The sequence below is a fragment of the Etheostoma cragini genome, chromosome 20 (assembly GCF_013103735.1).
Source record: "Etheostoma cragini isolate CJK2018 chromosome 20, CSU_Ecrag_1.0, whole genome shotgun sequence".
In the NCBI taxonomy this organism is placed as follows: Eukaryota; Metazoa; Chordata; class Actinopteri; order Perciformes; family Percidae; genus Etheostoma; species Etheostoma cragini.
In genome coordinates, this window is record NC_048426.1 from 7,790,062 (window position 1) to 7,811,015 (window position 20,954).

At 40.7% G+C, this 20,954-nt stretch overlaps 1 protein-coding gene across 1 annotated transcript in view; it reads right to left on the reverse strand.

Annotated features, from left to right (window-relative positions):
* Positions 1-20,954, reverse strand: part of efna2a (ephrin-A2a) — an 85,298-nt gene that overhangs the window by 2,912 nt on the left and 61,432 nt on the right. The window contains exon 2 of the mRNA XM_034857741.1: positions 3,470-3,762. Coding sequence (XP_034713632.1) covers positions 3,470-3,762 — 293 coding nt within the window. The remainder of the gene's footprint in view (positions 1-3,469; positions 3,763-20,954) is intronic.

A 20,954-nucleotide genomic window follows, 5' to 3' on the forward strand; every position in this document is an offset into this window, starting at 1 on the left:
CCCCCCCCCCAAATTTTACACTTTTGTTATTTCTTAAAAGTCTTATCGGCTCACCCCGCACCTCGGTTTCCCAGCACATCCACAATCCAACGTCTCCTGAAAACCCCATTGAAAATCACTCAACCTCATCAGATGGCAGCTGGGAGAAGTAAGGGGTGGAGCAGACCTGTCAACATGTCAACCACATGACAAATACACACTCCAACATGCACACATGGGCTCACACAGGTCTGGCCACGAATCACCATCCAAGATCCATGTATTACTACGTGGAGTATCTGCAGAGATGAGTCTCACTCATTAAAAAACACACCCACCCACACCCACACACCCACACACCCACACACACACACACACAGTCATCGGTGCTGGTTGGTTTAAAAATGTAAGAATGCCACTTCTATACTGAACTGTGTGTCTGTGTGTATGTGTGTTTGTGTGTGTGTGTGCACGTGAGAGACAAAAACATGTGTGGTTGTCAGTCAAGATGATGGACATGGCCTTTCACGGACTCACAATCGCTTGACAACTGACCCCACAACCAGCTCTCCCCCTACAATACATACACACACACACACACTCCAATCTTGTGGTATACACATTCCCCTCAGGGGTCCCAGAAACACAATACTAGAGTCAGCAACTATACAACTCTGGAGGGGCCCTGTCCGCCCTTACATGAGACTGAAAACAAAAGAGTGTGTGTGTGTGTGTGTGTGTGTGTGTGTGTGTGTGTGTGTGTGTGCCGACTGGGAAAAGTGCAGTAGGACATCGGGTGGTTGTTATCTTCGCCTCTTTAGCTCGCTGACTCTTGCCTGCTGTGTCTTTCTGACAGCTTAGACAACAGACTGGGGCAAATACATATTTGCAGATACTCATTATCAAAAGTTACTCTATAAATAAATAGAGTTGGAACAAAAATGCATTAAGATTAAAGTAATGTAAAGTAATTTAATAGTATAGCACTTTAGTTTTGCAGATATTGCACAGGTTATAAAATTGTGGTACTAGATTAGAAATCAAATCTAAACACAGTAATGCCACAACAAATTGAATTTAAACCTGATTGCAATATCTGTCAAGCTATCTTTTTTTTTGTATTACATATTTTTATGCCTCCGCTGTCTGAACAAGGAGAATATCACTGTCAGGTCAGTATCTGTCCAAGGGCAAAAAACTCCATCAAGAAATGTGACGCACTTGCATGCCGACCTGAAACGGATGGCAGCAGACCCTCATCCCATTACGGGTCATGGTGAGAATGCATCATCACCTACTGAAAAGGTTAAGGTCATATTTCAGCAAGCGGTGCAGCAAAAATGCTGCTATAGAATCATTGTCCATGTGTCAAAGTCTGAACAAGTTATCAATGAAAGGTCAGGTTTAGTATGACTTTCAGAGAGTAACCAAAGTAAACTAAGTAAAGGTCTAAAGAGATAACCTCTAATTGGTTATCAAGTAAAGTCACTAGGTGCCAAAAGTTAAAACAATGTACAGTATACAGTATGTACATATTTCTGACAAGTTGTTTGTAAACGTGTGAGTTAGGACTGTCATCTCTCAGAGGAATCATTTTCTTTCTCCCATCATGTTTGTTAATTTACAGTTATCTTTTATTTCTAAACCACAGTGGACACAACTGGAGTCACATGTGTAAAAATCTAACAACAGTCCGTGCAACAGCAGTTCACATGGACCAAACTGTGGTTCATTTCTCATTGCTAAAACTCTACACACTTAGACCATGGCTTTAACCACAATGTGCACAACACTGTGGATCTACAGCATTTTGTTCAAATGCTAACACACTGCTGTCACAACTGTTTAACACACATACAGAACGGATTTGAGTCTGGTGCCTATCAAACACTGTAGATTGCCATTTTAGCTGAAAGACTAAGTAGGTGTCTTATCATAGGTGTTACTGTACAGTAGTGAACATATATGGTATTTAAATAGAGAAAGCTCAAAAAGCCTTTTTTATAAAATCACCAAATAAGAATTACGTTAATAATTATACACTGTACCGTTTGAGAGAAACAAGGAAAAAAGCAAAGATACTAATATGTCCTGGTCAGATGTCTGAGCTATAAAAAAAGTGAAAACACTATATATTTAATAAAACTGCATTCTTATTTTTTTTTCAGAAAGTAATGGAGGTGAAAGCAATGGACACACCACATTCACATTAGTATTTAGGGATGATGCAGACATCCAGTGTGATGAAGAAAACTTGCTGCATGATGCTGGAGAGAAGCAGGATGGTCACACTATTCTGTGTTACTGTTACTGTTTGAACCTTTAGTTTTTTTATAAAATAGTTTTTATAATTACATACATTATTAGACACAAAATACTACATTGAAGCAAACTTATGATTTTCATTTCTTCTTGTTTACCTTACGTAAAAATTGGTATATTGTAAATCTACATCTTTTCTTTAAAGAAACTGTTGTAACTTTAAAAATGAAAAAGTTAGTATTGTCTGTTTTGGTGTTTGACGCTAATGTTTTTACTCTCAGTGTGTTCTGAGTGACAGTGTGTGTTATCTCAGTGAGGATTGTGCCGAGCCTGTTTTGAGACATGTGTTAAGCGTTGTGCTGCTGTGAAAGTGTTTTAAATTGCAGGTGATGTGAACTGTTGGTAGTGCAGACTCTAGTTAGAGTTTTGCACATGTGGCTTCAGTTGTGCCCGCTGTCGTTTAGCAATCAAAAAAAAAAAGCAGCCTCCACACAGAAAAAAAGGCATCACTTTTTTTGTGCAGCTACAGAAAGTTTGGACATTGACAGAATAGCTTTTGAAAGTCAATTTAATGTACTTTTATGTGATTACCAACTGCTATGCACTAAACAGTTCAGATGCGGTAAATCTCTCCCACCAGCTGGCACACGGAGAAGGTGAAAACAATGTTTAAGAGTAATTTTAAGCTACTATTTGTCCCATGCCTGGTAGCGGAATGAGAGCTTTTTAACTCGGTTTAGAAAAACAGTCTCTCAGGGGGTTAGGCCCATCTGTGATACTAATACATCACTTGTTGAAGTGAAGAGAAACATCAATACAGCTAATATAAAAATGATTACAAACTACGCCTGGTGACATTTTTACCACTTTGCTGAGCACACCACTTATGATCTCGACAGACGCAGAGAGATACATCAAGAAATAAAGAGAGTGAGAGAGAAAAAGTAGGGGAGCGAGTGAGAGATGGAAGGTGTATTTATGCGCGCCTGTGGGTGTGCGAGCGACATAGTGGGCTGTGTTTGAGAACTCTCTCAATCAACCTCTGTTGATTGCATATTTACATATCGTTTATGAATGCGTATTGAACAAAAGCGTGGCTAACATGCAAACACAGACATGTGCACACGTTTCAATGCACGCGACAGACAAGCCCTCTTTACCTCCAAACACTCTTTACCTCCACACACAATCTCACACACAAACACACACTGTCTAGCTGATAACCCACAGATGTAGTAGTACTCGTGTCCAGGCCTGAACTCAAAGCCCAGGGAGAAGGGAGTGAAGAGCTGGAACTTCTCTGAGAAGCGCAGGGGTCCGTCAGGACCGCTGGGGCGGTTGCACTCCCAGCGCTTGAAGCCACGCATCCGGTGCTGGCAGGAAGTGTAGCCCTCGTGGTTGACCATAAACAGGATGTAGCGCTCCATGCGCCCATGGGACGGAGGACCCTCGTAGTAGGGACAGTAGATGTCCAGATAGTCATTAATGTTCACTGCCACCCTGTACTCTCCGTGCCAGAACCTGCAAGACACAGAGGAAACAGTGGATTCAATTGACTTCATGAATAAAAATAAAATTACAAACAAAACTATGCACAGAATCAGTGGGCGGGGGGGAGAACCTAATACATCTTCTACAATACTATGAATATTTACCACCTATATTGGATTTCCGTATGATTGCACAGCCTAGAGAAAACTGAGGTGGCTGTCCACTTAGTTCAGTCATGCTGTGTACTGTAATTATATTAAATTGTATGATCGCTGTCAGGACATTTCTTTGTGTGAACATCTTCACAGAAAGATCTGAGGTTGAGTCAGCTACAAAACAACGACCCTTAGAGACGCCACGCATTGCCCAAGGACGCTTCCAACAAAAGCTTTCTTATAGAGAGCCTTTATACCACCAGAGTCATGGCAGTTTGTAGCAAAAACATCCTAGAAGGCGTTTACTATTTAATAAACAAGAGAAGGTTAGAAAAATCAATAATTACCCCTGGTTATGGCAAAAGTTTGCATAGCAACCAATTTTATTTTAATAAAATTTGCCAAGCTACAGCATGCTTCATGGGAATTACAAGCATGTTTGGAACATAGTCTTTTGGTCCGCTTGAATGAGCCTTTTTTTTTATATGATACTCAAGAGAAGTAGGTCATGTGATGGTAGAGAGCACACATTATTATCCCACCCCCTAAAGCAGTGTATACAGTCTGGGGTGAATGCCCACTTCCGTACCCAGTTCCGTACACACGCGGCTCACTGAGGGTAGCATGATCAATAGAAGTGGGTCAGAGGTTGCTGAAGAAGAAATATCATACACACATTGTAGAGGGTGCCCTTGCTGTATTCCTCCTAATGGCAAAGGCTCAAAGAGTTTGTGAAATAAATGCAGGTAACATGGAAAAATATAAGTTGGTGCTTGAACTCAGTTGCTGACTCCCCAATCTGCAGTTATATTAAAAACATATGGCATTTTTCCCTTACATTGTACAGGACCTATTTATGTTCATATGGCGATGCCAAAGTTGCTTATATGGGAACTGAACTTCTGTTTACAATCCCGGAGTCACTGGAGTGAAACAGTCTCTCTTAAAAAGACTGATGAGACTGCTGATATTCTATATTTCTGTTATTGTCAACAAAAACCACTAAAGGGCTCCAACCAACAATATGTTGTCTGTCTCTACATACTTTGTGACTTGTGTGTCTTGTCTGGGGCTCTCACATTTGTTCAGAAGACAAACCTTTACAATGAATACATACCTTCATCTATAAAAATGCATAATACGTTTTATTTCCCGCTGTGGATCAGTACACAAATAATGGTGCCCAAATAAGTGTTTCTAGCTGCAGGATTTTAAAATCAATTCAAAATCACACAACAGTGCCCAGGTTTATAGTTATGAAGGAACATGTCACCCAGTGCAAGGGGATAGCTTGTTTATGTGTGTTTAATATTTTCATTATATGTTACTCGATGGCACAAAGGAACACGCTTCTGTATATCTGCCTTCAGGCTACCCAGACATTACTTATTCGAATCAACATGTTATTTGTGGTGTGACAATTACACTCTCCTGTTTCCTTGTAATCTTTTCTGATTTTACTATATTATATGCTTTATTCTTTTTATTGTATGATGTGTTGTTTTGTACTTGGTTCCTGATGTAAAACACTAAGGATACCTGCTGTTGGCTTTAAAGTGCCATATAAATCAATTTTGATTGATTGATTTGTTAGCAATAAGAAAAATATAGAATACTGCAATACCCAAGTGGAGAATCCCCAATGTGAAATGTATGGTATCTATTACTGCTGTGGATTCATCGCCGGACCACATCAACACTGTGACTCAATTACTGACTTTAAAAATAGACTTACACACTTATCTCTTCAAAATGGCTTATAGACTGACTGACTTTTATTTTTATTTAATTTTATACTGACTATAATTTTAATGATGTTTGTGAAGTTACCTTATGTGTCATGAGGCGCTTTATATAAAATGTATTATTATTATTATTATTATTATTATTATTATTATTATTAGCAAAACATTCCTAACGCTGAAACTGACCAATCAATATTTCACATTTAATGCTGCAGCATGACTCAAAAATGTAGTTGTCTTGTTTAACTTAAAATACATAGCTTTGTTTAATGCATACTTCAGCGTTATGTTTGCACCCTTCAGTGAGAAATTACAATACATGATTTTTTATTTTTTTTATTTGATATTTCAGATGTTTTTTATTTACTAGCTCTTCATAAATAATATGTCCAAGGGCTATGACTTGATAGATAATCTTTATACTTTATTTTGCTTCTGACCCACAGTCATTTAAAATTCAAGTTTCACTTTGAGACATTCTCCAGTAATCCACCAACCATTTCAAATGGTTGTTTAAAAAAATCCTAAGTGGGATATGGTAGTGTAATGTCTTGGCAGGCATGTGCACGTCTGCGTTTGCAGCGGCTGCTTCTTCTTCTGGTGTGCGTCATTAAAATTGTCACCATGGCTACGATCAATTTCATTACAAATGTTCCGCGTCAAATACATTTTTTTAAAACAGGCTGTAGCGTGTTATCAAATCTTGCTTCTTGAAGCTCAGTAAATTTGAGACGCAGGAAAATGTCTTCAATCAAATGAGCATAAACAAAGCCAGTTGTCGGTCAATCTCGATGTCTCAGACGCATGCACACACACACCCACAAAGACACAAACACACACACAAACAAACAAACACACCAACACGCACTGAGCTTTTTAAACAAATTCATCATTTTCCCCCTCACCCTGGCAGTAATTGATTGCTTAGAATGAAGATATTTTGGTCTAAACACTTTTGGTTAGTGGGATATTTAGCTTTGGGACAAATTATCCCTATAACGGCAGTCCTACCCTTCTCCCAGAGGGCAAATCAGGAAGTGAGTTAGATGTGAAATGAGCGCCTTCATGCTTCGGTGCCCTATCAGAGCGAGTTCTGCAGGTTCTAAAGGGATCCTTGAACAGATCATTTAGAGGCATTGATCCACTGGGGAGCTCCTCTCGGCTCTCTCTGCTACCAATCAACTCTGATTAACAACTAAAGGGGAAAGGCAGAGAGAGAAAAAGAGGGAGAGATGCACAGAATGTGAATAAAAGGGCTGAAAGAAGCAGAAAGAAGAGAGGGAGGGAGACAGAGAGAGAAGAGGTAGGGGAGGAACTGAGATACGTGTGGAATGTGGACAAAAGAAAGTGAAAGAAAGAGAGGAGGGGGGCAGAGAGGGATAATGAAATTGCAAGAAATGAGAGCAGAACAAGACTGAAAGAAAAGAATAAGAGAAAAGAAAGAGCAGAAGAGGAGGAGGAGGAGGCCAGCTGGAGGAAGAGCAGATGGAAGAGGAGTTTTTCATTTCAATTTGTACGACTGTGGTTTTCCATCTGAGACAAATGTGCTTTGCCTATTGATTATGCACTGATACATTTATGGATGACTACCATCTGACTTTACTTTGGGCATACAATGATTGTATATGTGTGTCTGTGTTTTTGCTTGTGGTTGGCTAAATGGTGGCTTGGTAAAGAGGGTCTCGATGAGTGAGGATGCTCAATCCAAGAATGAACTAATGTGCCAGGATACATTAAGTTGTCTTTTAAGCCACTCAGCGCCCTGCCCTGCTCCTGTGACACTGTCTGCATTCCTAATATGCCCAGTTAGAGGTGTGTGTAGGTGTGTGTGTGTGTGTGTGTGTGTGTGTGTGTGTGTGTGTGTGTGTGTGTGTGTCACCCCTATGAGCAGCACATGCTGGTGTGCAGTTATGTGTGATTGAGTGTGTGTGCCTGTTCCCCCTCCTCTCAGGCTGTATGTCATTTGGAATTAAACACACACACTGCTCTGGCCAAAAAAGACATGGGAATGCACTCACACTTACGGCATTTCTCTTCTTCACAGAGTTTATGTGTGTGATGTGTGTGCGTGTGTCTTTCTTTCAATGTGCATTTTTGTGATCACAGTTTGCTTATAATTTAAACCCTATCAACATACATTACAGTATTCTGTAACACTCGAGATGAAGGGGTATGCATGAAGCTTCCATCACACTAATAAGAACTCCAAATTCAGGGGATTATTCTCTGTAGGATCATCATTACATGCGAATGTATCACATTGTCATTTGATACGTTATAAAATGTAGATTATAGCCCCTTTGAAGACCCTACTGTGTGTGTGCAGATTAGCAATTTCTGACTTTGGTGATCCCAAGTTGTAGTATCAAAAAAGCAGACAACACAACAATTCCCCTCAATCCATCCAACCAGAGGGTATTGAGAATTCATGGCCATAAAGACACACACATCCTATACAAACTGTGCTGGTTTTCTCTGAGATTGTCTCATATTTTGACAAACAAAAACCGTCCCCAAAACTTATCCCATCCTAATTTGACAGATGATATAATACAGTGGGCTTTAAGGTAGCTTACAGCAAATTACAATGCAAAATTGTAAAAGTTCCATAGATCCTTTTACTCATTCTGTGTAAACTCGGAACACCGGGAAAAGAAATAGTGCACATACTTCTTATTTTCTGGGTGATAAAACTTGATTATCTTTCATTTCCAGAGAGAGATAGCTTTTTGTATTTCTGCCATATTGACAGTCAATCTAATTTCTATAAAACTACAAAAAGGAAGAACACTTGATAATTAGGTTTAGGATAGAATAGGAAGACAAATCTTTAAAACTTTATATTTTTTTGCTTTCAAGCCGAGCAGTGTCTTTATGGAAAGACAGAAGGGGAGCCTGGGTAGAGCGTGTGCCACATGAACAGAGGCTCAGTCCTCGCCGCAGCAGCTGCAGGTTCAATTCTGACCGGTGCTGATGTCATTGCCTCTCTGTCTCCCTTTCATGTCCAAGCTGTCCTATCAAATGAAGGCCTAAAATACCAAAAAGACAGAATCTTATTACATACCCATTAAACAGATTGATGTTGAAGTGCATGTTGTTCAGTACGTGTTTTTTTTTCAGTTGTCTGTTCTTCCGCTTCAAGACATTTCTTTTTTAATATTGTCTGTGTGCAAACCTGTGCAATATGATATGATGTTTGCTTTGTTTCTAATCCCCTGATGTCTCACAGATTCTCCTCACTCGTTCAGTGCAATTGAATTGTCTGGTGAGGTTAGCCAGATGCAGCTGAAGGACTCATCTTTTGGCTGCTCAAATGGATGTAAAAGGCTCATTCTGAGGCTTAGACCACAATCAGTGGAAAAGAGTCTGCGTAAAAGGGATTTGTGGTATTGTGTGCGCACGTCAGGATGAAGAAAATAGAAATTGAGGAGTTTAAAAGTTGAAATAAAATATTAAGAGGGAAGGGAGAAGTCCAAAAGTCTAAGCGTGTGACTAGATGTGTATTTATGTACAGTGGATGTGCGTACAGTTAAGAGTGTGTGTCCGTGTGTTAGTGGCCACTGTGTGTTAGTATTCTGGCACCACTGAGTCATCAACATCAACTCCCAGCATCGCTGTGATCAAAGCTGGTTGGAGAAGCCTCGGATGTTTACCATACCTGCCTGCATCCTAAACAGCAGGCCGGATCCACCAACTAACATCAAAGGACGCTTCGCTCTCTCTGTCTCTGACTCTCACCATGTCACTTCTCTCACCATCCACAACTTTCTCTTTTACCCCAGCTTAACTAGAGCTCCCTCCGTCACGCTCGCTGATACGGCATTTGTGCCTGAAAAAACCCCCGCAACACCGCCCTAGGCGTGGGACGTCAGTAAACGGAAATGTTTTCCATACGCCATCGTGTTTTTAGTTCAAAAGATGCTTCAGAGAGGAAACTACAGGAAAAAAAACGTTTTGACCTACAATGTCTGGCAGGGTCGGGCAAACACCCATGTGAACAAAAAAGACATTATGACAACCTCTGCTTTATCACTGTATGCTCTTTGTTGCTCTGTGGTTACGTTATCATATAGATAATAAAAAAAAAAGAAAAAAAAAAGGGTACTCAATGGAAATTTTACCCACTATGGGGCAACTTCTCAGTGGGTACCTGTTGTTTCAGCAGGTGCCCCAAAAATGACATATTTCTAAGTGACAAAGCCATCTAGTGGCTATGGTAATTCCAAAGAGAAAAGGAAGAAGCCACTTGGGTTTATTAAAGAGTGACTAATTCTGTGTAGGGAGCAGGGTAGGATGAATGGATGGGTCAACAAAACATTACTTTAACACTGGAGACAGCTGTTCAACAGCCATAATCCTTTTCTAGCCCTGGTCACGTGTTTATTATCGTAACCATGACAACGAAGCTGTAGAGAAATATTCATCTGAACCCAAACCATGATCTTTCCATAAAGTCATTTTATGTGCCTAAACCAGAGACTGTCTAACCGAGACCAAGTCATTTCCAAGACCAGTGTATCGAGACCGAGACAAGACCGAGTCGAGACCAAGACCAGACCAGTGCGAGTCCCACAATGCGTAGTCCCGCACTGTGTTGGAAAAACATGCTCTGGTTTATTGCCATGTCTTTAAACCAATCACAATCGTCGTGGGCAGCACTAAGCACCGGACAGAGCACCTGTGCCGCTGCAAATTAGCCTTGGGAATTGAGATGGAGACAAGACCGTGTAAAAATGCTGTTGATTCAAAGACGAGACCTTCAAAAAGTGGTCTCAAGATCAAGACCGATCCCCAGTACTACAACACTGTGACATAAAATCATAAGTCATAAGATTTATTGGTAGGAAAATAATGCAGTCCTTCTGATGGATGCTTCAGATTCAAAAACACAGTTTGGAGTTTGAGATTTGGAGTAAGATTTGTTGCATGCACACAGGAAGCGCAATTCACATTATGCTGATGTCATGACGCTGTACCGCTGCCAACAAATGTAGCAATTTACCAGCAAAGGCAACGAAGATGAACGCTGACTGTAAGTAGACAACAATATGAACAAATCACAATTTAATTTGCTAAGCACATGTTTTATGTGGACGGAAATGCACTTAGTCTGCTGAATTTATTTGCTGTGAAACACAAAATTTAACGTAAACTACACTGTAAATAATGGCTTTGAAATCTACGGTTATTTACTTTAGATTTAACAGTAACACTACTGTATATGATTTTTATTGTAGAATGCTGTAAAGTTTACATTACAACCTTGTTGACGTGACAAAATCACAGTTGTCAAAGTGTTACAGTTGAAATCACAATAGTCAAAGCATTACTGTAAATCAAATTATAGCCACTATTGTACTGTAAATAGTAAAGTAAACTGCTATACTTTTACTTTTTTATCTTGTGTTGCGTTTAGTTGTTTTGTATTTTACAGTAAATACATAAAATACTGTATATGGAAGTACGGTACCTTTACTGTAAAAAGAATTCACCAATAAGTTGCTTTGTATTTTACGTTAAATGTGTTCAAGTGTATGTTTGCCGAGAAAACCCCTGAACTTAGATACTGCAGTAAATTAAAAGTAAGCCATTGGAATAGCCAAGTAAAATCTAACTCCCTGTGCTCTTGGAGAGTAAAACAACATCTGTGTTGCTTATTCAACACATCACTCCATGTTTCTTGGAAAAAGAATCAAGAAGAACAGTTGGACAAATCAGGTGAGCATCGATTTTCAGTTTTTAAACACCCGATTCATCTTCACTTCTCCAGTTGAAGGCAAAAGTTGGGAAAGTATTGACAACTTCTATCTGCAGGCACAGTGGGTGATACTTTCTGCTAGCAGAGTTTATTATCATTCCCAAATTGACAGTAATGAACATCCGGTTTGCTCTCTACCAGCACAAAGAGATTACCATTATCACCAGCTCAACATTGGTCAACTCCAGGCGCAGTTGGCCAAATGAAAATATGGATTTTTAAAAAATGTAAAATTACATATTGAGCATCAGAACTGTGCACAATTTCACCTCATTTAGCTTTTTGGCAGGAAGCAACGTGTTTCTGTAAGTAGCCTCAGTTACATTGCGGTCTAAGTCTGCTCAGTCACTCACAATGTCTCTCTAATTATCGCCACATTACTCTCCGGTTCTATCTCTTCGTCTTCATCTGCGCCCGTCTTCAGTCTGTCTGTTGTTCTTCCCCCCGCTTCTTTCCCTCAATCTTCATCTCTCCTCCCTTCAGATTCATTTACTCGCTCTCCTTCCTGGCTTTCCCACCAGGAGTCCTGCAGCATCTTTTCACTTCATTTATTTCTTCTCCTTTCAGTCTTCATTTCTCCCATTCACACACACACACACACACACACACACACGAACACACACACACCTTGCTAAGACTCTTTAGTGGCTTTTCTCTCAGCATGAGGTGTTCCTTTCTCATGCTGTCGTCTCTGCCTGTGACACCCGCAGCATTGCTGTTGATGCTTAGTTATATGGGGAAAAGTAAATATGTTACCTCCCCCCAACACAAACACCTGCTGAGACACACGTACCTGCACATAAATATATCATATTGGACACGCGTGAGCTGAGACTTATTAGCACGTACTGACAGAATATGTTAACACATGAGACATGTGTACATCTACATCCACACTCTCTCACACACACACACACACACACACACACACACACACACACACACACACACACAAACAAATACTGGGATTCATAAACACAGATGTTAGTAAGGTTAATTAGCTCTTGATCCTCACTTCTACATTAACACATGCACAAAAAACATAACAAGAAATAGACACAACATAACACACATGAATATCATACTGTACGTTGTGCACTGCAGCAACACACACACACACACACACACACACACACACACACACACACACACACACACACACACACACACACACACACACACACACACACACACACACACACACACACACACACACACACACACACACACACACACACACACACACACACACACACATTCCCAAGCTAAAGTTGTGTTGTTTTGAGTTCCACATCTGTCATTTTGAATAATGTTGCTCATAGATCACCGTGGTGACATTCAGCACATCTGAAAGGTTATTATGTATTTCTCCAAGACGGGCAACATGGCCCCCCCCACCACGGATTAACTGCCGCCTGTGCCAATCCCTGGCAAAATCAAACACACTTTTGCACACATGCACAAACAATGTAAGACACAACAATGTTTCCCATCATACATACAGACACATACAACCCAACACTCACAGCCCTGAATTAACATAACAAAACCTGTCAGATCTCTAGATCCCCCAGAAGGGTAATGGTAATGTGGTAGCTAAAATACACACACAGAAAAAACAGAGACAGAATAGACCCAAAGCCAGACAGCCACTGACGGATGGACAAGCAGGATGAGTTAGTCAGACAGATGAGATGAGAGCTCGGGCACACACGGCACATCTGACAAGCTGACAGACAGAGTGCATGATACGCCTATATCAGCCTACTTGTTTTGTGAGGGCAAATCGCCGTGATTCAGCACCGGCTTTGGCACCGTTGACAACGTAAACAGCAGTGGGACTGTATTGGTATCGACAAGGTTGGCCTAAAGTGAAGTGTGAAGGAGTTGATGGCTGGTGTCCGAGCACACCAATAGGAATCTCTGAACGCAGAGGGGCGGGCCAAGACAAGAAAGGATTTGTGTCAGTGCCCTGCAGATATGTCACGTATCCAGAGAGTCGATGTTTAAAGAAGGGAGAAGAACTGGCTGATTTAATTTTCATTCCATCAATACTTTAGATTTTATGATGCAGTTTTAATGAATTTTTTTTTTAAACAGATTTTTCTCTTTTTCAGTGTCAATCCACATCACCACCACTATTTTGCAAAAACACAAATTCTCTTTCGTTTCATTCCTTCGTACTTCACTTTTATTATTTTTCCACAAAACATCCAGCCCATGTTTGGCCAGGACAGCAACATTTGCCTCCAAGGGGAAGAGCTGCAAAACCAAATCCTCCATTGTGTGGCTCTGTTATACATTCATGATCTTTAAAGGTCCCATGGCATGAACATTTCCCTTTATGAGGTTTTTTAAACTTTTATTAATATGCGTTCCCCCAGCCTGCCTTTGGTCCCCCAGTGGCTATAAATGTTATCGTATCCTGCTCTGTCTTAGAGAAAAGGAAAGCTCAGATGGGCCGATCTGGAAGCTTGCTTCTTATGAGGTCATAAGGGGGTAAGGTTACCTCCCCTTTCTCTGCTTTGCCCGCCCATGAGAGAGAAACATCATGGCTTTCAAACAAGCAAAGTGGCAGTTGGTCAGGGCAACACCCCCACCTTGCCCCTGTTCTCTCCTCCTCAATAGCTACAAACTCAGAAATGGCACATGAGTACAGCTCATTGTGGGACTGGCTCTAGTAGCTGTTATTCTGCACGAAGGCTGCATTTTGGGAAAGAGACCATAGATATGGTATTAGGGGACCACTAAGGTCTGTATAAAAGCATCCAAAGAGCACCATGACATGTGACCTTTAACCTCTACTCTAACACCTCAACCAAAGAATCCTCAGGTCTGGCAACTAAGTGCTGTTAAAAAGCTTCATAGTCCAGGTTCGAGAGAAAGGGGGTCATACAGTACTTTGAATGCTTAGCTTAAACTAGACTTTTTAAGTTATCATTCCAATAGTGACAACAGTAATTGGATTTTATTTTTGTCATACACTCAGTTTATTAGGTACACCTAGATGAAACTAATGCAGTCTAATACAATAAATATGAACTTCATGATGGTTATAATGCTCTGTTTTTGTGTTAGCTGTTTTAAAGAGGATCTTGGAGGATGTAGTTTGAGGAGCTGAAAACTTATGAATGGATTCATAGGGTTTTAACTCTGTGATTGACAGTTTGACAGACTGATGGACGGAATGACAACAGGATTATGTAATTGACTGATTTAGCAAGCCAAAAGACCCTCGGGCTTGCTGGCCCACTGACTGAGTGACTGACTGGCTTATTAACTGACCACCTGAATAACTGACTGGGTGAAAAAATGTGGCAGGCCAACTGTCTGTCTGTCTGTCTGTCTGTCTGTAGGAGTGTCTGACTGTCTGACGGTCTGATTCACAACAATACAGTAATGTGTCAAACTGACTAACTGGCGGACTAACTCATTAACTGTCTGTCTCGCTCCGGCATCACCCTCAGGCTCAAAGATCTTCATCTAATATAGATGGGTTGATCCAGATTGACGAGGTGAACTAATCCATGTAGTTTGGGTCAGAGCGCTTGAGCCTCTGTGGATTGGAAGCTAAACAGGGCAGAGGGAGCAAACGGGGGAAAGCTCGTGTATAGATTGCTGTGCAGCACCTCTAATGAGTAATTAAACAGTTGAATGGAGTCCAATTAAGATACACGCTGGGTTTGCAGGCACACACACACACACACACACATATCGCATGTGTCGACGCACAAGTAAACATCAGCATGTAAACCAATTCAAAGACACACATAGGGAAGCATGCACGCTCAAGCTTATAGTCACACTTCTAAGAGCAAATCAAAAATAGAAACACACACACACACACACACACACACACACACACACACACACACACACACACACACACACACACACATTAGCGGAGTCGTATGTGCTGAATGTATGTGGTTCTGAATGGAGTGAAGGTCAATGCCTTCTGACTCAAATTAGCCAGCAGCTCTTACACTCCCTCCCTCCCTGTCTCATTCTCTCTTTCTCTGCTCTCTGTTATTGTCTCTCCATCTTGATCTCCACCTCTTTCTCTCTCCAATATTCTGTCCATTTCTCTTTGTGTCAATCTTTGTTTTTCTTCCATTCAATCTTAGTGCCAATTCCAAGGTGAAAAAGCAAATTCCACTTTTTTTTTCTTTTTTCTTTTTTCAAACATGGTTAATGTTAACCTGATGAGAACCTCTAATGCATGGGTCTTCAACAGGGGGTCCGCAACCCCTAGGGGGTCCGCGGAGGTACTGCATGGGGGTCGCGAAAGTTTTGGTTGATTAGAAATTTTTTTATATTCCCCCCCCCCTGCAATTTTTTCCACTAATTGAAATGTCTTTAAATACACATTAACATGAATTCAACACACTGTAGTAAACAGATAAATGGAGGCAGAAGATCTTTCAGTCATCAATGCACACATTCAGCGACACACAGGAGCTCTTTCAAGCTGGGCACCGTTTCATTCACAACACCTGTCCCATCAACGAGGAATCAGAATCAGAAATACGTTAATAATCCCAGGGCGAAATTACTTTCGCTACATTACTCCATATGTAATAGAGTCTAATACATATGGAGTAATGTAACGAAAATATTGAACGCGCAATAATGTGTACAGTTACACATGGCACTATAGGACCAGTTTGATATAACACAATTTTATACAATATATATAATAAGGGGGTCCTCGCTCCATCTTGCCATCAGTTTGGGGGTCCTTGACCTGGAAAACGTTGAAGACCCCTGCTCTAATGGTCAGGTGAATTATGACTCGCAGGAGCAGAAGCATCACACTGTTAAAGCCAAATTATGCTTGGAATTAAAAAAGTTTGTCTATGTGCTTTCAGGCTGAGGGGTGTGTCCATGGAGTGGCCTCGGGGGACACAAGACACCCCTGACATCTTATTGGCCAACACATTATCCTTAAATACGATTGGCTATCTGCCCGGTAAGAGGCAGGACCTTAGTTCCAAACAACTGTTTGATGAGTAAACTGGACTTTCATTTATAGACGTAATTCAGTCTTAAACCCGAGAGTGAGTAACGTGCCGCAGGAGCGCCTAGTCTGCCAAAGACCCAGAAGGTTTTATTTGGAGTGGCGCAGTTAAAGTGTGAAAACTTTATGGATGCTCCCTTTTGATTTTTATTTATTTCCTAGGGTTGGCGGGGGAAAAAAATCGATACAACATAGTAGTGCAATATTTTCCATGGCATTACTGTAGAAATACATGGATGCTGTGTATCAATCTTATATTATATTAATTGCATATAAGAAATGAAAGTTTTTGTACTAAAATAATTAAATCAATTGCTTTTTCAGTTTACTAGATGGTAGGGCTAAGACGATTAGTCGACATCACCGATGACGTGAATGCGTCGCGTCTAAAAATAACATGGCTGCCTCCAGCAACAGTGCAAAGTATGGATTCCTTGCAAAAACCCGTTGAGAAGAAGGCTCCCAGACGGTCTTCTAAAGTGACTCTTAATGTCAACAACAATGTGGTGGTCTGTAGGCTTTGTAAAAGGATCCCTGAGTCAGGATAACGGCAGCAAAACACTGTAAGTTCTGCTCACTAATGCCTCTCCAGCTTCTCCCATGGCTCACGCGTACACAGCATGTCCTACACTGACTGGAGCGTGAGGTAAACCGCGCTGCGTCTCCCCCATCTGTAGCACTGTCTTGCATAATTGCTCAACCAGGCCAGATTGGTTCAGAAATCTCACACATTTTTAAGGTTTTTATTTGTGTATTCCTCCTGAAAGTGACTGGAAATGTTAATTGGTTTTGTTGTTGGATTTATTTGATACGTATGAGTTCATCTGTTGCTAAAATATTTACTGTAAGATTAAAGGGAGAAGAGCTTGGACATTAAACAAGAGTTTATTCATTATTACTGTTAAAAAAAGCAAATACGTGCTACTCTTTTTGCACATGCTTGGTTTACTTTAAGTTTCTATTTTTGGATTCTTCCTGAAATTGATTTTGTTTTGTTCTTGGATTCATAGCCTACATCTAGCTTCAGGTTGCACCACAAATTCATTTTACTTGAACAGTGGTAAAGTTTTAAACAAGTTTAAGAAATAGAGATTTGAACCTTATTCAGATTTGTTTATGTAATTTGTTAATAATTGAGCAACAGGAAAATAATCGATAATTGAAAACTGAATCGTTAGAAATTTGCAATAAGTTTAAAACCGCATTAACATCGTATTATGACAATATCACATCATGACATAAGTATTGTGACAATATTGTATTGTGACATAGGTATCGTGGTAATATCATTTCGCGACACACATAAGTACTGTGATAATATTGCATCGCGACATAAACACTCTGATAATATATTGTGACAAAAGTATTGTGATAATATTGTATCGTGGGGCCTCTGGGGATTTCCACTCCTATTGTTTACCATATAAATAATACACACATCCCATCAACACAATTACAACAGGACGTTGAAGGTGCTGTAAGCAATGCCCCACGTGTTTTAGGCCACAACATTTGTTGTCACATAGAACAAACATCTCTTCACTATCCACGAGCTGCCTGTCCCCAGAACACACTGTTAAAAAAACGCGTCTCTGTAGACAGCCCAGGGTCTACAACCGGCAACAAGAACAAACTGGGCCCACCTGCACCACGAAGCATACACACACAGTGTTACAGCGTTCCAGCCAATAACCAACAAGAAGGCTTTGGGGGTGGGGGCTGACGGGGGTTAGTGAGCGGAAGCACAGAAGGGAGGTGGAGGGGACGGGATGAGGAGGAGGGAGGGGCAGCTAGTCTCGTTTGAACGTCAACAAGAAGTAACGTCACCCAACATCGCACCTTTAAGTAATAACATTTCTTGATTTAATTTACAAAATCAACTTTCTTATTGACATCTTAAGAATTTTTATAGGATAATGAAGCCTTTGCTTTGCTTCCACTCAATAGCCATATACAGTATGTTAGTGTGGCCTGCACTTTTTATATCCTTAAGCATTTAGATGTGCGTTACCAAGGCAACGCAACACTAACCTCCCATCAATGTGTCCTTTTTGACAAAACGTTAAGTGCTAAGGGGATGTAATCAATATCTATTAAACAATTAAATAAAAGTACAACGTTTTAGGGCAAATAGTATTTATTAGTTCCAATTATTAATATTCTTCATTTGGAGAACTGTCTCCTAAATTGTTACATATCAAATATCAGGGAGTCCCTTTCTTCTTCACTTTTTCTACAAGTGTGGCTGTCTCTGTCTCCTCTCTCTGTGTGTTTCTTTCTGTATTCCTGTCTCCCACTCACTCCCCACATCTTGGAGTAATCCCACTGTGCCCAAACCCTCTTTTCTCATCTTCTTCCCTGCCACTGATCTCCCAAAATTCCACCCCCCCCCCACCCCTCTTCTGTCTCCTTCAAAGTCTCCTCTGCAAACCTTACATCTCCAACTAGACTCTTAACCAAAAAAATATGTTCTTAAGGCTGGTACCACATCTTGGTGATATAATGAACACTTTTTGCATAGGCTCAAATGTAGAATTATGCTCAGATAATTTGCGTAGGCCCTTTACAGAATGGTCAACATGCTACAAAACCAGCACACTGAAGCACATTTTTAAAGCAACACTCTCTACTCTTGTTTTTTTTTAAAGTCCATCTGAAGTATAATTGCATGCTTTTTTCCTGTAAGCATACACATCTGTTCTGTTGATTACGCTTCCTGTGACCTCATTCAAGAAAAAAATGAATTCCCAAAAGGGAGAAATGTATCATTTGTAATTTTTTTCTCTTCATGACAGCATCCCCTTTCTGTGAGAGCAGAACTGCCCTTAGTTATTTTCTCTACATAAAGCCAATCACATTACTGCATTTTTAACACTTTCAACACAACGGGAGCCATGACTTTGAACTGCAACCCACGTTAGCTTTCTAGCTAATATCTCCTCCATGTCTACAAACAGGGACTTTTCCTGGATCCTGTTGACTTCATGGGATGTACAAAGGTAACCGGGTCTACTTTCTACACAGAGAGTTTGCATGTGCAGGTCTTTTAAAAGGGGGAAAAGTATATAGTGGAGCAGCTGGATAGATCAGCAATTGTTGCAATGCATCTATTTATTCAAAATAATTACATCCAAAGTCCAACTAAGACTCACACCGGAAGTCTGGGAAATGACTGACCCCCACACTGACCTGCTGCATGGTTATATGCAATTTTGCAGTACTCATGTTACTCCAGTGCATGTTAATAAATCGTCAGAGTAACCTGGTTTGTTGTGTACATGTAAACCTATACTGATTGTCACTCATGGTCCCTGCTGGCTCAGCTGTCAATCAAGCAAAAACACCCACTCACAGATGTAGAGGCTAAAGGAGCATTTCTAATCTATTCCAAATACCATTTTCCTTCCTGTCAAAAAACAACACATGCATATAAGTAATGACTTTGAAAATCACTTTGAAACAATTGACTGCTATCACTTATTGTGATTTCAGAGTCATTATAGGTCATTAAAGAACCACTGCTACCATGAACAAAAACCACAGAAGGAGCTTCTTTATTTTGGTGCGTAGTTCCAGTTCCTCTCATCATCTCCATGTGTTAAGTCTAATCGTTTTTCTCTCTCTCCACCTCCTGCCTCTACCAGCCCTTTTTGCTCTCCCTGATCATCTTCTTCCACGGTGCTCTTCTCCCCAAATTTTCTTCTCTAACCTTTCATTTTCTCTCTCTCTCTCTTTCTCCTTCCATCTGGTGTCTTTCTATGAGCATTAATCACAGTGCCCAAGCACCATGACCAAAACAACTCCACAGAGACTCGCTGCTTCTCTCTCAGAGTCTCTCTTCCTCAGTCTCGCTCCTTCTTTTCCTCACTCTGTCACACACACACACACACACACACACACACACACACACACACACACACACACACACACACACACACACACACACACACACACACACACACACACACACACACACACACACACACACACACACACACACACACACACACCACACACACACGTGTTATGATTTCAACTTGGCCTTAAGCTACTATGGTGATGGTAGAAGGCTTTCATCCATCTCATAAACATACCGTTGTGTGCAGAGAGCTGATTTTCACAGAGAACACTCAAACTACGGGGGTACAAATTGTGCAAAGATGTCCTGCAGTAATGTTTTTCCACACAGTTTTTTCGGGCCCATCCATCACCGCCGAAGTCAATGCAAATCACTAACTGAGTCATGAATTTAAGTTATCAAACGGACCCTCAATCTTTTCCCCCTGACAGCAGGCTATGCCATGATGGAGGCTGCAGCAGATTCCGCTATTAAAATTCACAGTTGGATACACATCTGGATGCTGTGAATCCCTTGACATTCTGAAAGGGTTGTGCTCAACAGCTCACCGCTTGTTGATGAGGACATTTTGGGTGACATGGCTGTGATCAATATAGCATTATGAAGAGGAAGAACCACACAAACATATGTAACAATGAGGAAAAATGCCACATTACCCAGCTCTGGGATGATTATCTTAGTTGTA